The sequence below is a fragment of the Leiobunum rupestre genome, chromosome 6 (genome assembly GCF_980474605.1).
Source record: "Leiobunum rupestre chromosome 6, qqLeiRupe1.1.hap1, whole genome shotgun sequence".
In the NCBI taxonomy this organism is placed as follows: Eukaryota; Metazoa; Arthropoda; class Arachnida; order Opiliones; family Sclerosomatidae; genus Leiobunum; species Leiobunum rupestre.
In genome coordinates this window covers 40,918,863-40,941,906 of record NC_143389.1, presented here as the reverse complement: position 1 = coordinate 40,941,906, position 23,044 = coordinate 40,918,863, and the positions used below count along the sequence as shown (strand labels likewise).

At 38.6% G+C, this 23,044-nt stretch overlaps 1 protein-coding gene across 4 annotated transcripts in view; it reads left to right on the top strand.

Annotated features, from left to right (window-relative positions):
- LOC149940958 (solute carrier family 60 member 1-like) overlaps window positions 1-23,044 on the top strand; it is a 64,237-nt gene that overhangs the window by 5,247 nt on the left and 35,946 nt on the right. The window contains exon 1 of one of the 4 annotated variants that reach the window (XM_090178346.1): window positions 14,147-15,068. The exons of the other annotated variants lie outside the window; for them this stretch is intronic. Within the exon in view, the coding sequence (XP_090034472.1) occupies window positions 14,611-15,068 (458 nt within the window). The 5' untranslated portion in view covers window positions 14,147-14,610. Of the gene's footprint in view, window positions 1-14,146; window positions 15,069-23,044 lie in introns of those variants that run through there. 4 annotated transcript variants of the gene reach the window in all.

Sequence of the window (23,044 nt, the reverse complement as noted above, 5' to 3'; positions counted from 1 at the left end):
ACACCTACCTTCTCTAATACTAGTATTTAGCCACGTTCACACTAGAGCCAAAAACCCAGTTTAGGTCAGTTTGAATGCCAGTTTTGACCGCCGACGATAATTCTTGGTTCACACTTGGATTAATAATATTAGTAATATTATTAATCCAAGGTTCACACGTGCAAAATCGCTTCACCCCGGTTCGCTTATAGCCAAGGCTTAACGCCATTTCAAATTATGACTAGAATTTTGAAAATACTAAAATGTATCCCAAAACAATTAGTTAATCATGTTTACTATACATACTGTAATATTATTTGATATTATTTAGAATTTTATTCCCATTATTTTGGAAATTACGAGCAATTTTACTTGCCCGCCATATCGTTCTGAAAGCGATTCTAAGCGAACCGACTAAGCGATTTCTCACGCTGGTTTTGGAAACTAGTTATCTAAACGAAGCGATTCTAGGGGTAAGTGTGAACGTGGCTTAAGAGAAGGCAGTGTACATCCAACCGTACAAGCCCCCATTGCTAGTAATCTGCTAACATTAGTAATGGCGGAGCCCACATTTTGACGCCAATCAAAGTTTTAAGCCGATGAATTATTCTGCGCAGGCTGAATGTAAATGTTTGAGCGTATCGTGAACGTCAATCGAGGAACTGCGGCTTCACAGGGAAGAGCTTCGCGTTCACAATTCTCAAGATATATTGATTCAGCCTTTAAACTCTGTAATAAACCCGCGCACCGTAAACATAATGGAACCTAAATTTACGGTCAGCTGAAGGTCCCCATTCGGAGGCTTATCTAATTGATTGAGATATGACTACGGAGGTTCAGGGAATTGTATTAAGGGCGGTCTTGCCGTTTTATTCCATCTTAACCGAGGACCTGTAAAGTGGAGATTTATAGCTTTCCAAATTTGGAGGGAAAAGATCAAGAAATAATAGACGTTTGGCTATGTTGGATTGAAAGCGGAAAAGCTCGAACAGAAGGCTGAATTTAGTCGAAAATCTCTAACAAAAGCCTGGAATTTGATGAACTAACTCGATTAGGAGATTGAAATTAGTCGAGAATATCGAACCGAAGGCTGAAACGACTCGAAATTTTCAAACGAAAGGCGGAAATAACGCGAAATTTTAGAACAAAGGCTGAAATTAAACACAAAACCACGAACAATAGGCTGAAATTAGTCGAAAATCCCTATAAAATCACACATAAATATCAAACAAATAGAATGAAATGAAGGCAAAAATAGCAGAGAACAAGCTTCTACGTAAAGATTAAATGACATTTAGTAAAAGAGACACGATACTTCATGACTGATTAAAAAGGTTTATTTGTAATATTTACAATCACGGCGAGCTTTCGAGCCGTGATTGTAAATATTACAAATAAACCTTTTTAATCAGTCATGAAGTATCGTGTCTCTTTTATGCAATTTTACTAAATACTAATTTCACCATGACTTTTAAATCCTTCATAATCAAAGATTAAATGACATTTGCTGACAAAAATAAATGATTGATGTAATAAAAATATTGGGGATAATTTATATAATTTATAATGCAGTAGATTAACGTATAGAGTCGTTGGTAGTAAAAATGATCGCTCAGTGGATCGCCTTCTACAATCCACTGAACAGTAATTCTGGCGTCTCCTCCGCACTGACAACAAGGATGTTCCCGGTCGAAAGATGAGCGGAGCTGAAAGGTCAGGGATCAAAGGGTACGCAACCTCCCAATTCTTCCAATACTCGGTTTTATCTTTTCCTCGGCTCTGCAATCTATTAAATCTCTATTTGCCCATAAAAATAGCGATACGAAAAGAGGAAGAGAGAAACTAATGAAATATTCAAGAACCCCCCCTCTCTCTCTCTCTCTCTCTCTCTCTCTCTCTCTCTCTCTCTCTCTCTCTCTCTCTCTCTCTCTCTCTCTCTCTCTCTCTCTCTCTCTCTCTCTCTCTCTCTCTCTCTGGGCGGATGTAATATTTGTCTGTCGCTGCGAAGAGAATACTTGAAGATTGTGTTTTCTCTCCACTATCGTATTCCCTCTCTCTCCCAAATTTATACCCTTGTTATAATATTTTTATCGCGTATAAGAAGTTTGCGCTATAACCAGGGATTCCGGCTACACGGAATTCAGCCAAATTTAGCGGGTTTATCGAGTAAAGCCTGGTTTTCACTTGGCGGTTTTTGGGCGAAAAAGCCCGGCGTCGACGGAAAATGGGCGAAAATTTCCGTCGACGCCGGGCGGATATTCCGTCGGTTTTCGGTTTTGTGTGGCGATTTTCATTTCTATTTTTTTCGCTCAGTTGGGCGATTTCGCTCTTTTTCAACCAATCAAAAACCAGTTTCGAAAGGTGACTGTGACGTCAGGGGGATGGTTAATTTCCCGCTTCTTGCATCCGGAACTCGGCCACGTGCTTTTCTGTGAATTTTGGAACGTGTTTTTTTTTATACCCTTGTTGCCTTCTTTTCCAGTATGTTTCTTTCACACAAACCGATCTTTCATAACTCATATTTCTTTGAACACGATAGATCATGTAAAATAACATTAAATTTAAAATGCTTACATGAGCTTTAATCAATAGTTCACTATTATGATCAGATAAATCATCCATTTTTAGGCCTAGGCTTAAATCTCCACTATAAGACGAAAACCGACGAACTCGCTGCCAGAAAGAAATCGCTTTATTTCCGCCCTAAAAAAACGCCAAGTGAAAATGCTAAAACGCCGACAGTGAGCGAAACGTCGAAAACCATATCGCCGACGTCAAACTTTCTGTCGGTGATTTTCCGCCAAGTGAAAACCAGGCTTAAGTTGGCGGGAAATAACAGTTTCGTGACTACTAATAGTCATTTTTGAAATAGATATTTCAATATTTCCCGTTCAATATTGAAATTAAATTAATGAATATTGTATTGGAATTTTTAGCGCCGTAGTTTACCGTATTATTTGGTTTTATTGAAACCAATTGGGCGGGTTTTAAACGGAATATTTTAGTCGAAAAGGGTTTTAAGCTGAAGTCAGTTAGGCTGTAGATAAAGTACAATTGTTTCTATTTGATATTTTACGAGAGCCTTTGCGGAAAACACTTACCTGATAGTAAGGTTAAAAGCCTCTTGTCTCAATTTCAGTTAAAAAAAACCGGGGCAACCATTTTTTATAGTTTAGATTTTTTGGGGCGTACATCAGTGGCGCCGTTGGGCTGACTAGGTTAAAACAAACCTCTATATGAAAAAAGGCAAACTCTTTTTCAGTCTCGAGTTTGTCTTCTTTCTGGCAGGCCATCCTCTAAGCCTTAATAAGGGCCGAGAAGGACGCCTAGTCTTATTTTATGGGGGCTGCCCCGAGTTAAATTTTTTTTTAGAAAGCCTGGAAAATTTCGAGCATATTTTTTTCTCTGTTCTCTCACTCCCCATTTTCGTTATGCTTAAACAAGGCTTAACTCCTTCCCAAGATTTGGCTTTTAAAACGAAAGTCCCTTCCTTTTTTAATCAGTTTTGTTATATGGGCTGGAAAAGGGGGTGTTGAGGGGGGGGGGCGTGTGAAAATACAGTTCCAGAACCAACCGTAAGAGGGAGCTATTCTGATTTTTCTTAGTTTTTTTTTTTTGGCTTTTCTGTTTCTGGTCGGGGGAAAAGGGCGCGTGATCGATGTGTTAGGGTTTTTTTTAATGGCGTGTTAGTGATGGGGATACACTTTTCTGGGCCAAAGTTATTTAGGTTATTCCGGCTTGAAGCGTTTTAGATGTATTATATATCTGGACTCACTCTCGGACGTATAATGGAAAATGGTGGCTAGTCCCCCCCCGCCTTTTGCTTTGTTACGGTTCGCTGGATAGTGATCTATACGAGTATTTTTCGTGGATAACTTTATTTCGCTATTCGGAATACCGCGTAAAGGAAATTTACGAAGATGTTCTTCTCTCTTTTCATACGCGATAGATGGCGCTCGGTTAATTCTAAATCACCCTAATATTTATCGAATGAAATATTACGATTCGCGTTATCTTCTTTATTATAACTATCCATAGCCGGTTAAAAAGGACAATTTGATCTCTTGACATTTCGGTTTGTGTTGATTGTACAGTCAGTATATTGGTTGTATATATCATCCTTTTAAATTTTTTAATTTAATTTCATTGTTTTTATTTTTGGCGCATTTTATATTGGTATTTAAAGTGCTAGCGTATTTCGTTATATGTTTTTTACCCGCGAATCCAGTAAATGGTTTCCTCCCTGTTATAAAAGGGATTTGTATTTTAAAGGAAAAATAAATATTCATTCATTTTAGCCGCCTTTATTGGAATCCGCGGTTGCCCCTGGGAGGCTCGACTGATTAGTGATGCTCGTGAGTGAGGCGTGCGGAACGCTTCTACAGGCGTTTGACCAATTTTGGCCTATATAATATCTTGGAAATTTCTTCATAGACTAAAAAATGTTTAAACATTTCTAATCCTATGATTTTTTCCAGCTTTTTACTTTTTTCGGTATCTTAAAAAATGTGTGGTTTTACATTTTGATATGTAAAGCCACAAAATTTTGGAATTTGACTTTTTAATATAATACTCCTTACACTCGAACCAGGAAATATTTAGGGGTATTATTCTGGATTTTGCCAACGTTATCCAATATATTTAGGATTTACATTTTTTTTTCTCCAATTGTCAAAAGGGCCCAATGCATTCGGCAATCGTCGTATTTAAATAAGGAAAATATTTCATCTTCGCGTTCAAAAGGAAGTCCCTCCTTTACATTGAACGCGAAAGGAACTTAGAATATAAACAAACCGAGGGTTAAGTGACGGAGAATTTCTCAACATTCTCGACTTGGTTTTTAGTCGCGAAGGAATTTGAAATAGCCCAAAAGAAAAACGCGTCCCGCATTCTTCCGTCTCTGTCTTCTCTCCCTTTCGGAGATATTAAGAAAGAGGGATGAAGTAGCCCGCAGCGCTCTAGTTTGTAATAAGACGAGTTGATCAGAGGCTAATCCCTAAGCCTCGGCGACAACTCCTCCCACCAACCCACCGCGGAATTCTCGTACGGCTTCGTCCGTCGCGGTGTAATCTTTCCGAGCCATTCTCTCGGTCGTTTAATCCCCCGCGGAATTTCAAGCTCGCCGGCCACGACTGACTGTCCTCCTTCTCCCGGCCGCCCAACTACGCGCGGTCAACTTGATATCAAGACACGAGTCACTTGGCTGGCCCACACAGCTCTGACTTAACTATATTCACCTATTCGACTTTTAGATTTGGCTTATGTGGTCGTCGAGAATGTAGGCTTAAGTTTAAGCCTTTTTGGTTAGTCCCTCGGTTGGTTGGTGAATTTTCGGAATTTATACTTAACGTATAATCGATTCTTTTCACGAGGAGGAGATCGCGGGTAATCCTGGACTTTCAACTCACTCGCTTCTAATAGACCGATCCCACCGTAGTCTCGTAACTGTTTTTATGGCCACCGAATTAGCTATACGTTTAGACAGATGGCGCTGCGATATTCGTTTTAAGAATTTCTTGGAAGATACTCTATAAAGTATCGTCGGCTAAATAGTGGTTGGATATTGAATCGTCTTCGACAAGATCATTAAAAAAGGGAAATTTTTGGTAATTAGTTTTATTTGTAATTACCTTTAAGGGGAATTTAAATATACATAATTAGGTCCTTAATTAAAAAGAAACTAAGACAAGGGCAGTTACAAAATTAATTATTAATGATTTAATTATTAATATTCCATTAAAATCACCAAGATCTTACCCGATTTCCAAGTAAAATATTTAGATAGATAATAATGTTTGAGCGGATGACGCGGGTTGGGAATATATAGCAAATGCGGATAGTTAAAAGCACTTTGTATTTACTTTTCTACTCCAAATAGAGTCCCCCGCCTATAAGTTCAAAATCTTAGAATTAAGATTTTATAGTATCTGTCCCTGGGACTTGACTCCCTGCCTTCGTAGATCGATATTTGATCAAATATTCAGGTTCTTCTTCTTGGAGATGGAAGTGAGTTCGTCGAAAACCTTTGGCTTTTATTTATGGCCAAAATAGACCCCTTTTCCTTCTTCTCCTAAAAGCAGCCCGTAACCGTGCTCTTAGCCCGCGCAAACTCCTCTTTTCCCCAAAGGAGACGTTCCTATAATCCCCAAAGGTAAAAGGGGGGGGGGGGGTGATTGTGAAGGATACCTGCTGGGTGCTGGCCAACCCTAAAACCCACCCATTTATCTTACTAGTTGCCCATTTGGGAAATAGTACCAGAAGTATATAAATGTGTTAGTCGAAATAGTTACTGATATAGCTATAGGAAGGGCCGGGTTAACAGCGTTCAGGGCCCTACGCAAAGGTTTCTAATCGGGCCCCAATGTAGTATTTTATTTTCCCTCCTTGCCACCACACTCCTACGCATTATAACCCGGCCACCTGAACTAATTATTAGCCTAGATGATTATTAATCTTCGCATAGCCTACCTTTTGAAACCGGGCCCTTCAAAAGTGCGGCCGTTAGACCAAGTTTTCTAATCGGGCCCCAATGTAGCGTTTTATTTTTTCCTACGAATAAAGAAGCCTACCTTTTTAGTCCGGGCCCTTCAAAAGTGCAGGCATTAGGCCTAGTTCTCTAATCGGGCCCCAATGTAGCCTTTTATTTTTTTCCTACGAATACAGAAGCCTACCTTTAGAATCCAGGCCCTTAAAAGGTGCGGGCATTAGACCAAGTTTTCTAATCGGGCCCTAATGTAGCGTTTTCATTTTTACCTAAGATTAAGGAAGCCTACCTTTAGAATCAAGGAAGCCTACCTTTAGAATCAAGGAAGCCTACCTTTAGAATCAAGGCTCTTGGAAAGTGCGGGCAAAGGTTTCTAATCGGGCCCCAATGTAGCGTTAAATGTTTTCCTGATATATAAATTGCTATTAGATATCGCCGCCATGTTTTAAAACACCACTGACTAAAAAAGTATCTCATTCTAGAACCTTCGATGACCTCATTCAACAATTAAAAGCTGATTCACAACTGATTTTCGTTACCCTATGTCTGAGATGACGTAGAAATGACGTCATACCCAAAACGATAAACGCCGCTATCCGAGAAAATAGCCAACATCCGATGACGTAATCCACTATACCGACGTGACATAGAGCACGTATTAGGCCTAACGACGTAGTCTGAAAACCACCAAAAATAAGTGGTCATTCTAGAAATGGCTCTCAGTAAAAAAAATTGATTGGATGGCACAGACACACTTATGTCAAATATAATAAATGATACACTTATGATCGCGCGTTTTGCGCAAATGTTCGAGTATTATTCTTTCCCATTTTTTTCATGCAAAATTTTAAAAGATAAAAAGTTGACTTTTTGGCGGGGAAAAACGAAAGATAAATATTACCTTTTGTTTCTGCGTTTTTTTTTTGTTTTTTTTTTGTTTGGTTAAACTAAACAAATCCTCGTTCTTTCATATTCGTAAAATCTCTGATTTAAAAAAAAAGTTGTATGTAAAGGCGGAAAAAACCTTATAAATTTTCTTAGTATTTTGACCAAGGGCTAAGTTGTACATTCGTTGTTCTTTCGTACGAGAAATCGTTACCCGTTTATATAGAATCAAACGTACAGTCCCTCAAGGTTCGTATTCAGGATTTGAAAGAAAAATAAATCTAGTGAAGTTCGTGAAAAACTCGTCGATCAATAGAAAAATGTCCTTTTCGGTTTTTCGAAGTACGTTAAACACTTGGCGCTCCATTTTTTCGCGCGTAAAGTTGGGATCGGCCGTTTTCTTTCCAATGACGGATTTAATAGTTTCGTTAGAGCATGGACCAAGAATCTAAGGGGACTCACTGTTCAGACTTTAAATAGCACGCGTTAATACTGGGAATAGGAAAATCACGGATACTTTTAGTTCAATGTGGACAAACTTGGCGTCGCTGAAGTCGATTTCTGGCGTAGTTTCGTAGAGAAGCTGGAGCGTTCATGTTTAAATTTGACAAAATGGCGCCGTTGTTGTGGGTTAAATGATGAGGCTTAGTAAGTTTTAGACCTTTCATTTTTGAAATTGGTTTTTTAAAAGTTCACGTAATGATAATTCACCATTGTGTTAAGTAAAAATAACCATGGCTGAGGTTTTTTAATCAAATTCACTGGAATCCATTTCTTTTATAAACTTAAAAATTTAATGAACTAAGCCTAGTCTTAACTTTCTCGCACGTCCTGTCGCCTAAGCCCCGACTAAGCCTCTCGTAGCGATAGTTGAACGAATTCTTGAGGCGCTTCAAAGCCTTCCGATTTAGGCCACGCCTACCGTGTCAAAATATCGTAAACAGCGAGTCCCCTTAGATTCTTAGTCCATGGGTAGAGGTCAAAATGAACGGCAATCTATAGAGGTGGAAAATGGCCAATTTGGACTTTTAAAAGTATGTAAGCGTAAGAATTTCTTCACCCCGCCCTTTTTTATATAGTAGGGTGGATTGATTCGCGAGGCTAAGAGCGTTTCATGGTCACGTGGACTCACTGACGTCGACATTTTCCGTCCCGGCTTCGCTTCTACTCTCTCTCTCTCTGGCACACAACTATACAGTGTCCATCCTGGAGGACTGGACCCTTGCCAAAATAAATGAGTACGCGGTTTCGGGGATAAAACGCTGGCGACACGGAACTCCAATCTTAGGGGTGATTAAGGTCCTACAGCTTCGCCCCTTTAATAGGGTCAGTGGGACTAAAATGAAAATTTCGTACCTCTACTCCGAAATATTATTGATTTTATGTTCTTCAATTTATAGGCCTGAGTTTAAGTATCGCGACAAACTCGGTGTTATTCAAAGCTTCTAAATTGCATTAAAAAGCCAAGTTGGATTTTGAGTTTCACAGAGGTTACGGAAATTGTTTTTGTCAGAAATAACGTTGCGAAAATACCAGAAATCAATTGGTACGGAAAAAGACCTATTTGAATTTCCCAAGAATATATTTATTTATACATTAGGGAAAATGAGCAACTCTCATCAAAAACATCAGTGAGTAACCAATGACATCATTTTCTTACTGTCAAATATTACGTAGGGTACGGATGACGCAATATCTGTGAAACAAACCGTTAGTGAAGAAATAGAGCTAGTGGCATACTTAGGAGTAATTAAGTTACATATGGTTTTAGTTTATCTAAAATAAATTTAGCGAGTGAAGAATTAGCCCAAAAGGTTATTGCTAGGCTAGCTCTTGATAAGGAGGAAGGAATTTTAAAACCACAAAGGCTCGAACTTCTAGACCACTTTGGTTTACGTTTGAGAATGAGACTGTGATACTTATCAATCAAGTATGTTGATTGAATTAAAAATGATATTTCAAAAATTCAATCAGAATTTCTAGCTGTAGCCAAAAATATAAAAATTATTCAACCTGACTTCAAATGATGCTAAGCCTAGGTCCGATAAGTTACGTAAATGAACTAATGATTGATTCTTAAAATTATCCCAAGAGGTGGAAAGAATGGCTTTAAAAGACTCACTTTTGAACTAGTCGTATTGGTAGAAACGGACATTCTAAAAGCAATTTTTAAACCATAATATATGTAAAACTTGGGGAGTCTAAAAACGAAACGCAAAACGCAAAATTGACTCACTGTAACTCCAGAGTGCGAGCGGGATTTTTCGCGTCATTTCCTTTCACTTCCGGTTGGCTCGTTTAAATAGTCGTTGTGACGTAAATCGGCAGAAAGTCCAGCTTTTTTTAATAATGATGGTACCAGGTATATAACCTACTGTTCTATATTCATGGTTGAATATGAATTAATTCATGATATTATTTATAACGTGAAAATATTTATTAAATAATACCAGATCTACATCACATTCAAGTAAAACAAGTATTAAATATCGTGGAGCTTTTGAATTAAATGCCCTTCTCGGTGATCTAAAAACCCTGCCGATATCAAATTTCACTCATTTTTCAAAGTTCCGTATGAACTATATAAAACATCTCAAACCATTTAATTATGTATCTTCTTTAAATTTAAAATTGTTATAGATAGTGGCAGCTTCGACAAATTTAGAATTTTGTGATTTAGGGTACATTATAAGGGGGTAGTAACATTTGTCCGAATTTCATTCGTCCGTATAGTGTCGCGTTTGTCCGAATACTCATTTGTCCGAACTCGAAAACCGAAATTGTTCCATTTGTACGAATTTAATGACCTTGAGTGTCATTTGTCTGAACGAGTAGTAGCATTTGTTCGAATTTCCATTGCAAAAATAGTGTTTCGTATATGCATTATGTCCGAATTTTTCGTTTTATAATAAAATTGGCTGGGTTTGGTGTTAATTCAGAGTTGGCTTTGATTCCGTTGGGTTAAATAGGTTAGGTTAGGTGTCTGTTTTCATTGGAATTTAGGTTAGATTGAAGTTCCACAATTATTCATGTTAAGATAAAAAAAACGCACGATTGGGACTCTATCAACGGTACAAGTGCCATCATCAACGGTACAAGTGCCATCATCAACGGTACAAGTGCCATCAGAGTTCGCCATTACAGTGTTCACACTCCACTCTACGACGCGTTCAATTCGAAACTACGAGCGCTGCTTTCTCTCTCGCGTTTTGCCGAAAAATATTCTATGTCCGTAAAATATTCCTAGAGTTAAAAAATATTCCTAGAAATGTAAAAATATTCCTAGAAATTTTAAAATATTCCTAGAAATGTAAAAATATTCCTAGACATTTTAAAATATTCCTAGAAATGTTAAAATATTTCTAGAAATGTTATTTAGTTTTTTCCGGTTTGGCGCCCCATACAATAGAATGCAAAGTTTTATATTTATAGTTTTATACCTTTTTCGAAATAAACTCGAATCATTTTCGAGTTTCTCTTCTAATGGTTTCAAGTCGAGTACTCGACCGAAATCGAGCGCTCGCACATGCCTAATATACCTACTTCTTTCACCAAACATTTTAATTTTCATACTTCAACTTTATATATTTTAACTTTTTTTCATTTATTCTTTTAATTTAAATAAAATTTCTAACGAAAAAAATACCACGCCATAAAAAATTCAATACTTGCATTAAAATAAATTATAGGTAAATTTTAACCATTTTTACGTTAGAATAGTAAATTTAAGAACATTAAGATAAAATTTGAAACTGGATTTAAATCTAGATTAAATCAAACGGAATCTGGCGAAATGAACGCTTTTTCTGAATTATACAGATATTTCTTCCTTTTTTGAAACGTGGAATATTTACAATAACCGAAGTTTCGTCGAAAAGGAGACATTTCTTGGTCGGGTTTTTTTCAGAACGAAGAAGGAGCTGAAAAGACGCCGGGAAATGAAAAGAAAACATTTCGTCTCTTTCTCTTCGTGCACTCGCAGTTTCTCTTTTTTAAACATCCTTCTTTCTTTGCGATGGCGGGACGGACGAGGCTTATCCTTACACGATGGATGGAATTTCTACCCTCCTCCGTCCACCTCTTTGCGCGTTTTTCTTTTTCGCCGCTGGAAATTTCGAAATAAATAGAAATATCCGAAAAATGGAGGGAAGAATATAACATAGCGTATTTCGCTCTTTCGTAAAATCCCGCGATTCTCTATTTCATATATAGAGACTCCCATTTACAGGCTTATATTAGTGATAAACCTGACTTCCGTGGTAATCAATCTTAGCTTGGACGTGCTGGTTATGATACGTATATAAAAATAAATATTTCTTCCTTTGAGAGTTTTTCAAAGAACAATAAGGCTTGTGGTTTGCCATTCTTTAACGACCATTTTTTAAAGGCTAACTACATATAGTTATTCGGTTTACTCTGTCTTTCACTGGAGGCTGGCTCGCTGCAAGACACATGTGCTATGCAAGCAGCCAGCTTCCAGTGTAAGACAGAGTAGATTTTGATATTAATTGGTGTTATACGTTTTACCAGTGGCAGAAGTTTATAAGAAAGAAGTATCCAAGTAGGCTCGATCCAGTTTTCAATGTTCGCTAATTTATCGCTAAGCCGCATCACGGTTGAAGAATAATTGTAACACTATGCTTATATTTAAAATTAGGTAATATTAAAGAGAGTATGAACAGGTTGATTGTATCTAGTTACGTTAATAAACAATTCGTTGCGCGTGTTAACAGTAGGGCTGTGCGAGTAGTGATTTTAGGCAATCGAGTCGGGTATCGAGGGCGAAATATTTTTCATCGATTATTCGAGTCGAGTAATATTGGACGAGTCGAGTAATCGAGTACTTGATTAAGGGGAAATTTTCTCTTATTCGAGTCAAGTAATTCAGAAAAAACCTCGAGTAATATTTTTAACGAGTCGTGTTATCGAGTACTTGATTAGGAGTTTGTTTTATTCGAGTAATTAGGAAATTAAATTTAAAATGAGTATAAACTAACTTTCAATGCTGAAAAATAGTCCTTTAATTTAAATGAACCACAGTTTCCACAACTTTAGTAACCTTAGTAACTAGTGTGGTATAAAAGACTAATATACTAGACTACTAGCCTAATTATAGTAATTAATAGTAAAGTAACAATACACTATACATTTTTTTAAATTATTAATGTACCGTCTGTCCGTATATTGCTTAAGAAGTTAAGACTCCTATATAAGTCCTAACGCCGGCCGACATCCGAACCAAAACCTCGACCAAAACATAATAATATTGTTTGGAGAAAAACCGCGCAGGCGCACTACGTATTAAAAACCGAGATCCATTCCCAAGGTCATTCAAAGCATTTGTTGTTTGTACGTTTTGTAGGTACCGTTTAATATTGCCACCCCAAAAATCTGCAAAAAGCCCTCTTTGAACTTAGATCAGCTTATTCGAGTAATCGAGTACCCGACTATGCAATTTTTTGTTACTCGATAATCGACGAGTATTTACCAATTACTTATTCGAGGTCGAGTTCTAGTACTCGACCTCAAAAAATGACGAGTAATCGATTGAGTTCGAGTACTCGCACAGCCCTTGTTAACAGACGATTTTTCGTTTCAATTCATACTGTCTTTAGGAATACATACGGTGACTAATAATTTAAGGATTTTATTGTTTGGTCCAAACGAATCGTCTTTAAGGTTGATTATGTAAGATCAAAGATTACGTGAGGCTTTTAGGGGAGGGAGGGGGTCGAGCTGAATCTCACGTCGAGGAGAGGGGGGGGGGGTTTCGGCAAACATCACGAAATTTTTTTCCCCGCAAGAAACAGTGTAAAATTGCGACAAAACATGTTTCTCCACTAAAATATGGCTGCATAGCACCGGCGTGCGGTCCACAGAGCACCACCGGCACCAGCGCGCAAAAGTAAGAACCTCACGGATTGTCACACGTCGAGTTACTGAGCTTCTGCGTGAAAGCGACAACGGTTTCGAGTGGCTAAATCAGAGTGAGATTGAAGGAGCAGATAATTTTACTGTAAATCACAGGGACATGTTGGTTCCAATAGTCACTCTTGAGACCACACATGAGTCCCCGTGGACTGAATTAGAATGAATATTCTTTTACGAATTTTAGTAGTTCCTTAATACTTAAAATTTAAGTATTTTATTGTTCGATTTTCTCACTGTGATTCTAGACTACGTTCTGTCTAAAATACTAGTCTTAACTAGTCTTAAATATAAATATTCAAGCAAATGATGTTTTTTTTTAAATAAATCCAACGCAATCAAACACAGATGAACGTATTTACACTAAAAATACGCATTTTGAAAAATCTCACGTGATATTAGGGGAGGAGGAAGGGGTCGACCCAAATCTCACGACATCTCACCAAGGGGGGAGGGGTGTCGAAAAATCACCAAAATCGCCTCACGTAATTAATGGACGCTCCCATAGCAACGACAAATGTAAGAATAAAAGTTTAAACAAATCCGTACGCTTTTAAAAATAATCCCTCCAAAATCGCCTGTAGGCTTTAATTGATACCAAGTTGCGTCAAATTCAGCCATCTATAAAGGCCTGGGTCCGATAGCTACTGAACGGTGTAGTTTTAATTATAAAGTAGAAATTATTAACTAAAAGAGTTGGCAGGGTTTTAAAGGCAGCGACGAAAGCTTTCACCATTTTACCAGCCTCCCCCCCGTCTCTGTCCGTTTCGAGTTTTCTCCCCCCCCCCCGTTCACGGCCCCCCTCGGCGGGTTCCGCGACTGAGGCCCGCGTCCGTAACGCGTCCGTCTGCCTCTGTCCTCCGTTAGTGTCGCTTCTCTTCCATACTGGTTCTCTCGCTCTGACTCAAGCGCGTGTGTTGCCAAAGCGCAATGTTAGCGGTCTCTCCCTCTCCAACTCCGCCAGCCGCACCGGCTCCGCGCTCAGCCAAAGCTCGCGTCCAAGTTTCTCTTCGGACGACGAGCGAACTCGCAGCCTCGCTTTGGCTTATCGTACACGCCGACTATTGAAGTTATCCGCTTGCCGGCTTACTTACTTAAACGAGGAATCGGCGACAGTGAAAGCTTAAGCGTACAAAACGCGCCCGATCTTTCGAACGAGCTTTGCTGGGAAACCGAACGGCTGTCGGTGATGTCGTGTTTGTCGTGATTCGAACGCGCGCTACACGCTCCGTATCCGAATAATAGCCGCGGAACTAGCGAGTGGTAAATACACGAAGGCGATACTCTTTGGATTGTTTTAGAGGATTAACTCGTTTAGACCAGTCTCAGGCAACATGGTCGGAATGCAGGAAGGTGCCAGGGAGATGGACTCCTATCCCAACAGCCACCAAAGCGCGAGCGCCGGTGGTCACGTCGGCGGGGTGACCGGAAGCGAGACCACCTTGAGCGTTCGAGACGCCCTCTCCTCTAGTAAATTCGGCGGTTCCCGAGTCGAGTTGAGCCGCAACCAGGGCCCGGCGGCGGGGGCCCCCAAGGACTCGGTGGCTCCGGGAGGGGCGGCCTTGCCCAAGAAGGAGAACTTTTACGATCTCTTCTGGAGGAACAAACACGCCACTGCCGTCTTGTGTTGCGTTTTCTGGACTTTCGGGATGTGCGTGGCCTTCCTGGGACCCACACTCTTAGATTTGGGCTGTAAAACCACCACCATTTTCGCCACCATGTCGTGGGTCTTCTTCAGCCAGTCTCTCTTCATTCTGCTGGGATCCGCCTTTGGCGGAATTCTGGCCAACAGGTAATCGACAAAGTTCACCACCTCGCGCTTGTTTTCATTTACCCGTCGCTGTAGTCATCATCAATTACTTGGCGCCATTGTAAACATCCGGTAAACGGAGCCAAATAGTCCATGTCTCCGTTGAATGAATCATCCCTATCTGATTTTTTTTTAGTTTGGTCAATACAAAGTTTCTATGGTCAATTTATCAATTTTTTCGACCCAAAATGTCAGACGGCTTTTAAATTTATAATTTACATTTCAATCCTCACGTTTATCAAGGCTTACGTATTCGAAATTTATGTGTACACGCGAAAGATACGGTAGATACCAAATAAACTCTATCGACAACTAAAAAAAACCAAAAACACAATTTAAAAATTAGTGGCGTAGCCAAATTTTCACTGGGTGGGCTAGGATCATTGAAATTAATAGGGACGTAGTCAAAGGTAAGTCATGCTGCCCTATTGAACGCGAGATTATAGAGTGAATGGCGTAGTATAATAAAATAATCGATAACCGTATATATCAGTCCATAAATATATTTGCATCCTCCCTCAAAGTTATTAGGCCCAGATGTTTCGTGTGTGTATGTAGGCACTGCTCGTTTTTCGGTCGATGCACGTTAGAATATGCAATTAATTCACCATCGAAAAAAGTCCGTCTAGTCAATTGACACATTTTCCTCGACATTTCGTACGTATAACTAGAGCCTAGTGCCGCCGATCCAACGCCGCCGTCGCGGATATTTTCTTTGGCGCCGAACTGCCGCCGCCGATAAATTTTGTTCCCGCCGCCGAAATTTTTTGAGTTTTATTATGTAACTTTATTTTTTTTCTTTCAAAAACATTTTGGAATATTTTTTAAAATTTTCAAAAGGGGGGGACATTTTTCCCTTTTCACGCCGCCGCCGTCGAAAAAAATCAGGGCCGCCGAGAATTTTTGAAAAATCAGCGGGTGTTTTTTGGCAAACGCCGCTGCCTACCGAAATTAAATCGGCGCTATGCTCTACGTATAACCCAAAGCGTTTCCAGACGTACGATAATTATCGTACACGTCGATAATTTCGAAATAATTTTTGGGACGTACGATATTTTCAATGGCGTTCTATAGAGTACGCATTTTCCGATAATTCAACTCTCGCGTAAGTTTGAAATCGATCGAACTTTAAGTGTTATTAAAAATTTTGATTTCACAAGTTTAACGTCACTATTTCACCAACAAGTTAAATCTACCGCCAGTTTTCAGGCATACTAAAATTTTTTTCTGAGATCGATAATTTTTATTTCTGTGGTACGACAATAGTTGATTTTATAAAATAAAAAGTGGTCTTGCCCAACTTGTTAAAATGTTGCTCTTACGTCACAAGACCCAGCTTTATTAGTGTATTCCTCGCACGAGCGATTTGCACGCGCTCTAGAAAAAGCTATATTCCTCGCGACTGTAGCGCGCGCTCGTAGGCTTGTCAAAGTAAGAGACTGTGACGTAAGAGCAACATTTCAACAAGAAGGCCACGTTACTTTATAAAAAGAACTATTAGAGTTTCAGGAACTGGCAACTCTGATAACCCCTGATATAACTGAGCATATATTTAAAAGGAATACGCGGCCGCTATAAAGTCATGGCTTTCGTTTGTTTTTCATTCTCACCTTTGCTTCGAAGCTAAAAAAGGTGTATTTCAAACCCCTTCCACCCTCCCCGGTTGCCTTAATGGTGGACCTTCCTCGCGGCGAGGTGTGACAGGAAAGAGAAAAGAAAGGGGCTCCTTTTTGGCGTTTGCGTGCTGGACTGCCGTAATTCGGGCTTGACACCGCCGGCAACAGTAACGTAGGCCGATAATAATATTGCCCCCCTCCCCGACTACAGCGCCCCTGGTCTGATCAAATCCCCGTTGAAACGGAGCTCGGCAGAGAGGAAGGGCTAAGCCTCGCGTAATGGCCACCGCCACCCCGACCGGGTTAGCTATTTTTCGACTCTTTTCGAGCGATTTCGCTATCGTCCCACCTGTCCGCTAGAGCGCGCCGCTTTCGCCCCAAGCCCTTCACGGACTCACCTACTACGCCCAGAGTGTATATCCCGGCGACTGCGCTAACGTACTCTCAGGTAATCCCCCTCGAGCCAAGTCTGTCTGCCTAAGTTAGTTCTTTCTCGCAGCTTCGAGGGAAAGATGAACTCGACGGAGTAGGGAAGAAGAATATTTGCTTCTCTCTCTCTCGGTGAGAATCAGATGGAATGGTGAACGGAAAGATACAGAGCTGAATGGTAGTGAGAATATAAAAAAAAGTTTAATAGGTTCAAAGTTACACGCGTATGCACTTTCGGATGATTTCTGAGCGTAAAGGATCAAATGATTTTTTCCCTCTGTATTCTGTTGTCTCTATTTGCACACAATCCCTAAGGAATTTGTTTTTACTGGGCCCACGTACAGTGTAGCCGATGCCGATGCCGCCGTATTCCCCATCACTCTCCTAGAATTAGGCTTAGAAGAGTCAGGGATATCTCAATTGAAAAGAAATATTTATCACGCCCTCGGTAGCCCGTTATGAACTTTGGAGTTAGGGTCCACAAGTTGGTCATTTGCCCATTTTAGTGATCTTTGGTGATTGTCTACATACTTTTTTTTTAAATTAAACGGAATATAACCTCAGGTATTTGGTATGGAAAACCAACGCTTACAGCTCTGGCTGATCTTGCCTTTGGCTTTAAATATGTTTGGCGCCACTGTGCAGGGAAATTTGAAAAATTGAAGGGGTCTTCCATAAAAATGGCTTTGCATGTTATATTCCCTTTAATACCGACTTGGTTGAAAATTATATTTTTAGTTAGCACTGATCATTTCTGAACTACGTTTTCGGGTGCATTCAGAAATTTTAATTTCAAGTGAGATTTCTGGCTAATAGGCGATATAATAAAGTAACGTGGCCTTCTTGTCTTGATGGGAAAGGCCACCTTCCACTATGCTTCCATTAGCTTTCCCACCAAAGAGCCTATGAATTCATCCGTAGGCTTTAACTGTACTATTTCGTTATCCCATTTTAACAAGTTGAGCAAGCATATCTGACTTTATAATATCGCCTATTATCGGGACTTCACAACCCGCGTACGTACCATTGTCATATTTGAATTTCGTACTAATTCAAGATTCAAAATACAAGGGCCATCTGTCTCGAAATATTTGATCTTTGATTTTGAAACCAAAACCAGGGAACTCGAAAAATTCGGTTTTCCTAAGATGAATTTAAATTAACGCGTTCTCGTTTCGCTACCTTATTTCCAAAACCAGGTAACTCGAAAATTTCAATGTAGATCAAATTCATCTGGGATTTATTAAGTTAATATACAAGATGGTTAAAAAAAAATTCAAATTTATTTTTTTATTTAATAGATCGGGAGGATTGTGTGTACATCTTGTTTTATTTTGTTCTATTTAGTTTTATCATAAGTCACGTAATATTGTGGAACATTATTATTTACTTACTAACCTTATTTAACGATTAATTTGTAATTTATTGGTAATTTCGAATAGTCTGAAATCCTGGCACGCTCACCCTAACCTTAATTATCCCAAGCCATTTCATTTCGAAACATTCGTGGCTATGTAATATTCACGAGGAACATTATCGAAGTTTCTTGGACATTTGTTCAAGTTTGCCTCAATTCGTCGAATATTATTGATTACTTGGTCGCGGTCAATAATAAATCTCCGCCTATTTAAGTGTTCCACGAAAAACCATAAGTTCAAATTGTTTTGTAATTACGCATCGATTTTGTAACTGGGAGAAATCCATTCGGTGTTTTTTAAAAATAATACGTACACTATAAAATAAATTTTAAAATCAACCTAAAAGCGCATAAATTTAATTTAAATCCAGGGGCATAGGCAGTGGGGGGGGGGGGGGGCAATTTTATAATTACTAATGTAATTCCCCCACCAACTTTATTATCGGTTGAAAATTTATGAATTAAAGGTAGGAACGGCTTAATAAATATTAAACTACGATCCTTAATTAAACGTAACAAAATATTAAAAAATCAATAAAATTCCGATTTAAATAAAAGAACGAGAACCCTGATTTTCCCACCAAACCGCGGAAGGATACACCGCATCACAGCTCAAAATTAATCGTCTATTGATGTAAAATGTAAAAAAGTATTATTATTTTATTATTTTTTACAATCTAATAGTTTTAGAAAATAACGAATATTCAAAAATCAGGTGGCGCCTACGAAGGTACAGGTTATAAACGAATAGTATTAGCATATGTAATATAATTACTCGTAACATTTCCTGGTTTCGCATACAATAAGTAGACCCAAAAACGGAAAATTCTTATACTCTTTGTGCTGTTGAGAAGGTGACCATAGAAACGAAATTAGGAGTTAGAAATGTGCGAGGAATTCTGCGCGTTTTCAAAATCCGCTTCACTCACTTCCGTTTCCCTTCTCTCAAGTTGATGACGCGTAATTGACGTCATATCCCATGAACAAGGTTTCATTAAACAAAATGCTTTTATGGCATACTTATGAGTGAATATGTTACATATTTTTATTAGTAATATCATAAGTAACATAATACCCCAAAGAGTAAGTTGCAAATAGATTTCCGGAATAGAAAATGAACGATAAAAATATAAAGTAGTTAAGTTTCTAGTTTCCGGAATAGAAACTTAACTACTTTATATTTTTATCGTTCATTTTATGATGGGTTTTCCGAAAATGTAAATCACTTGATGAAATACCGTCGTTAAGTTTATTCAATATTAAAATTTAATTTACGTGCCGCGCCCCGCTGCGGATTTTATTCTGAACGATAATTTTATCGCGTCTGAGTTTTTCCCACTGCATTTGGTAGATTATATCTAACCGAAATGAATCTCGTAATATCCTTGCTAGATAATATTAGAGGTCGGCAGCCGATTAATTTTTATCCATGAATAAAATAAGCTCGGCTATATTTAAATAATATTTATTTAAATAACCAATAGTTGAATAAAAATTGTAAAATGTTTAAAGAATCGAAAGTGAATAAGCCTATTATTTAAATGAAACAAACAATTATTTAAATAAATACCACTTTTATTCAAATAAATGCTTGGTTGCGTAAAAACATAATTAAATAAGTTAAAATGATATTCTTTTTACCAACGTTTTTTAAATAAATCGGAAATTTTTTGGATAATGAATAAACAATTCCGAATACTAGATAATATGGCGATGCCAATTCAGCGCGCGCTCTAAAGGATAAGCGTGAGCGCGTGTTTTTAAAACCATGTAAGCACCCACGTACAAAATTCAGTAGTAGAATCCCATTATTCTATAGGAGATTTTTCGGATTTGACCACGGAATCAGTAGTACCTACATTTTGTATCCAAGTCTAAACTCAATGTTGGGGATAGCGGCCAGTGAGAAATAACGTGTAGTCAATGACGTCAATCACCACGCTAAAATTCAAACTGTTTTGGAGTTCTACTAATTATTTCTAATTAACTACGAAGTGGAAAGCAACGAAACTTGATATTTGGGTACTTTAAACGTAAGCGCTTCGTTTAATAACAAAATTAACGAATAATTTGCAAACTTACTCTTAAGTGCTTTTTTTCTTACGTCATCCTTTCTTTTCCGAAGATAAATCAGTAAAACGACTAGCAGCTCTGTAACCAGGAAGCTTAACCCTCTTTGTGATTTGAATTTTTCTATTGGTCATCCAAAAGGAGTCAGATTCAGCCGATCATATAGTACTCCAAAAAATGTCGTCTGTTGCGTAACCAGTTTTGCCTACGAGCACGCGGCGAAAACGAAATTAGTGCGGCTAAATACGCGTGTAAACTAAAAATGGCGGTATTCAAAATTGCGCGCCCAATTCTTGGAATATCACGTTATCGTAAGTTGGGTTAGATTAGTTCATGGCGCCGCTACCGAGTGGCGCTATTTTGAAAAAAAAAACCTTGGTGTCACTGTGAAAAAAGAATATTGTAAAAACAATTCCCAATGTCATACTTAGGGGTATTATGTTACTTATGGTAGTATTAAGTTAAGAGTAACCACCTATGGACTGCATTGCAAACCTTTTTCAACTATTTTCGCGGCTAGCGAACATAAGTAAAGTTATTACGTTTGTGCTACAGAATGGATTTTTTGGGTGGTTTTGATAGATATCGAGTTTGTAAAATCAGAGACAATATACTAGTGTTGTTAATTTTCCGGAAAAATAAAATGCGGAAAAATTTCCAGAAAATTTTTCGTAAATCAGAAAAATAAAAAATTGAAACATGAATTCCTTTTTAAAGGTTTTTAATATTTTTAACTTTTTTAATAATCAGCTAGGCTAATACCCACGGCACCACCCTAGGCCTAAGTCATCGAGCGACTTTTAAAGCCTTTAATTATCGATATAAAATGTCTAATATCACTAAACATACTTTATAACATTAATAGTGTTAATCAGTTTAAACTAGTCTAGATGTTTAGTTTTACTTTCAGATTGAAAAAAATACCGCTTTATTTAAATTTGCAAACAATATATTAGACTAATCATGGAATGAAACCTTTTTTTATTTTTTTTTCGGAAAATTTTCCGACTTACAACACTACAATATACGTTTTAAGCATCTCCTGAATATACGTAAACGTGAACGGATACGTCTCTTCGACGTTTGGTTACAAATTTTGAAAATTTTTAACAAGATGGAATACGGTGCCATAATTCCCTAAGCTTAGTAATGTTTTTTAATCCATTCATCGTCTGCTTTTTCAAAGGCCGGAAATTATTTTTGTTAGTTTAATTGTTTTCAATTGTGTGCCCACAACGTCTGGCTACGCGAACTTTAAATATTTTTTTTTAAATAAAGCGAAGATGTCCGCGTTGACGTTCAAATTTTTATTGTGGAAACTTTATTTAAAATTAAAAATATTGAAACGGTTATTATTTTCAAATTGAATTGAAATCAGTGATGGGCACCGCTCCTCTCATTGTGAGCGCTTTGGTTATAATGAGCAAAATTGAGCGGCAAAATGTTTTTTTTAAAAGAACGCGAAACGAAAATGAAAGGAACGCCAATTTCAGCGCTCAAAAATGAGCGAAAATAGAGGAGCGCTTATTTTACCGCTCCAAAAAGAGCGAAAATAGAGGAGCGCTTATTTTATCACTCCAAAAAGAGCGAAAAGAGAGGAGCGCTTATTTTACCGCTCAAAAAAGAGTGAAAAGAGAGGAGCGCTGATTTTAGCGCTCAAAAATGCGTGAGAGGGAGCGGATATTAGGCTAACGAGTGCGAGCGGTGAGTGAGCTGACCGGCTCTTTGACGAAAATGCCCAACACTAAGTGCAATTCGAAAAAATAAGTGAGTTTCGAGTTTTTATTCGCGCCGTTCAGTCAACGCGCTTTCAGAATAGCGTTTGTATCGGCGAAAGATGGTGAGGATGGGCAGGCGACATCTTGGCGTCGAAGTCCCCATTTTTTACGACACTTTATTTTGTTCTTACTTATCACGAGTATCATCCATCGAGGGAGCGATGGTAACAAAAAGGAGGAGCGAGATGAGAGCGGAAGATGCCATGTCGCAACGCCCCTCCCGGCTCCCTTCCTTCGGATATCATCAATCGACCATTCCTCGTCTCCTACAGCTCGTCATATCTCTCAGGAAGCCGCCCCTCCCCTCTCATTGTCAACGGGACATTTCTCCCTTTCTTGAATAAATTCTTTTTCATTTCTTCCCGGTGGCGGCGCCGTCACTTTGCTCCATCTCTCTCTGATGTATCTCGTCCCATTATTCTATCAATGTCGTCTTATCCTGGGAAATGGAGGGAAATAACCGTTTGTCCGCGCTTTTCAAGGAGTCTTTTCCTCTTTGCGGAGTTGCCTCCATCCGAGAGTACCCCGTAGTGCGCCAGTGCACTTACGGATGAGGTCCGCCCGTCCACTATATTGGATACGTGTTTCCATAAATGCATCCCTTCTCCGACACTTTGCTTCTTAGATAGACGCGTAGGGCCGCGAAAT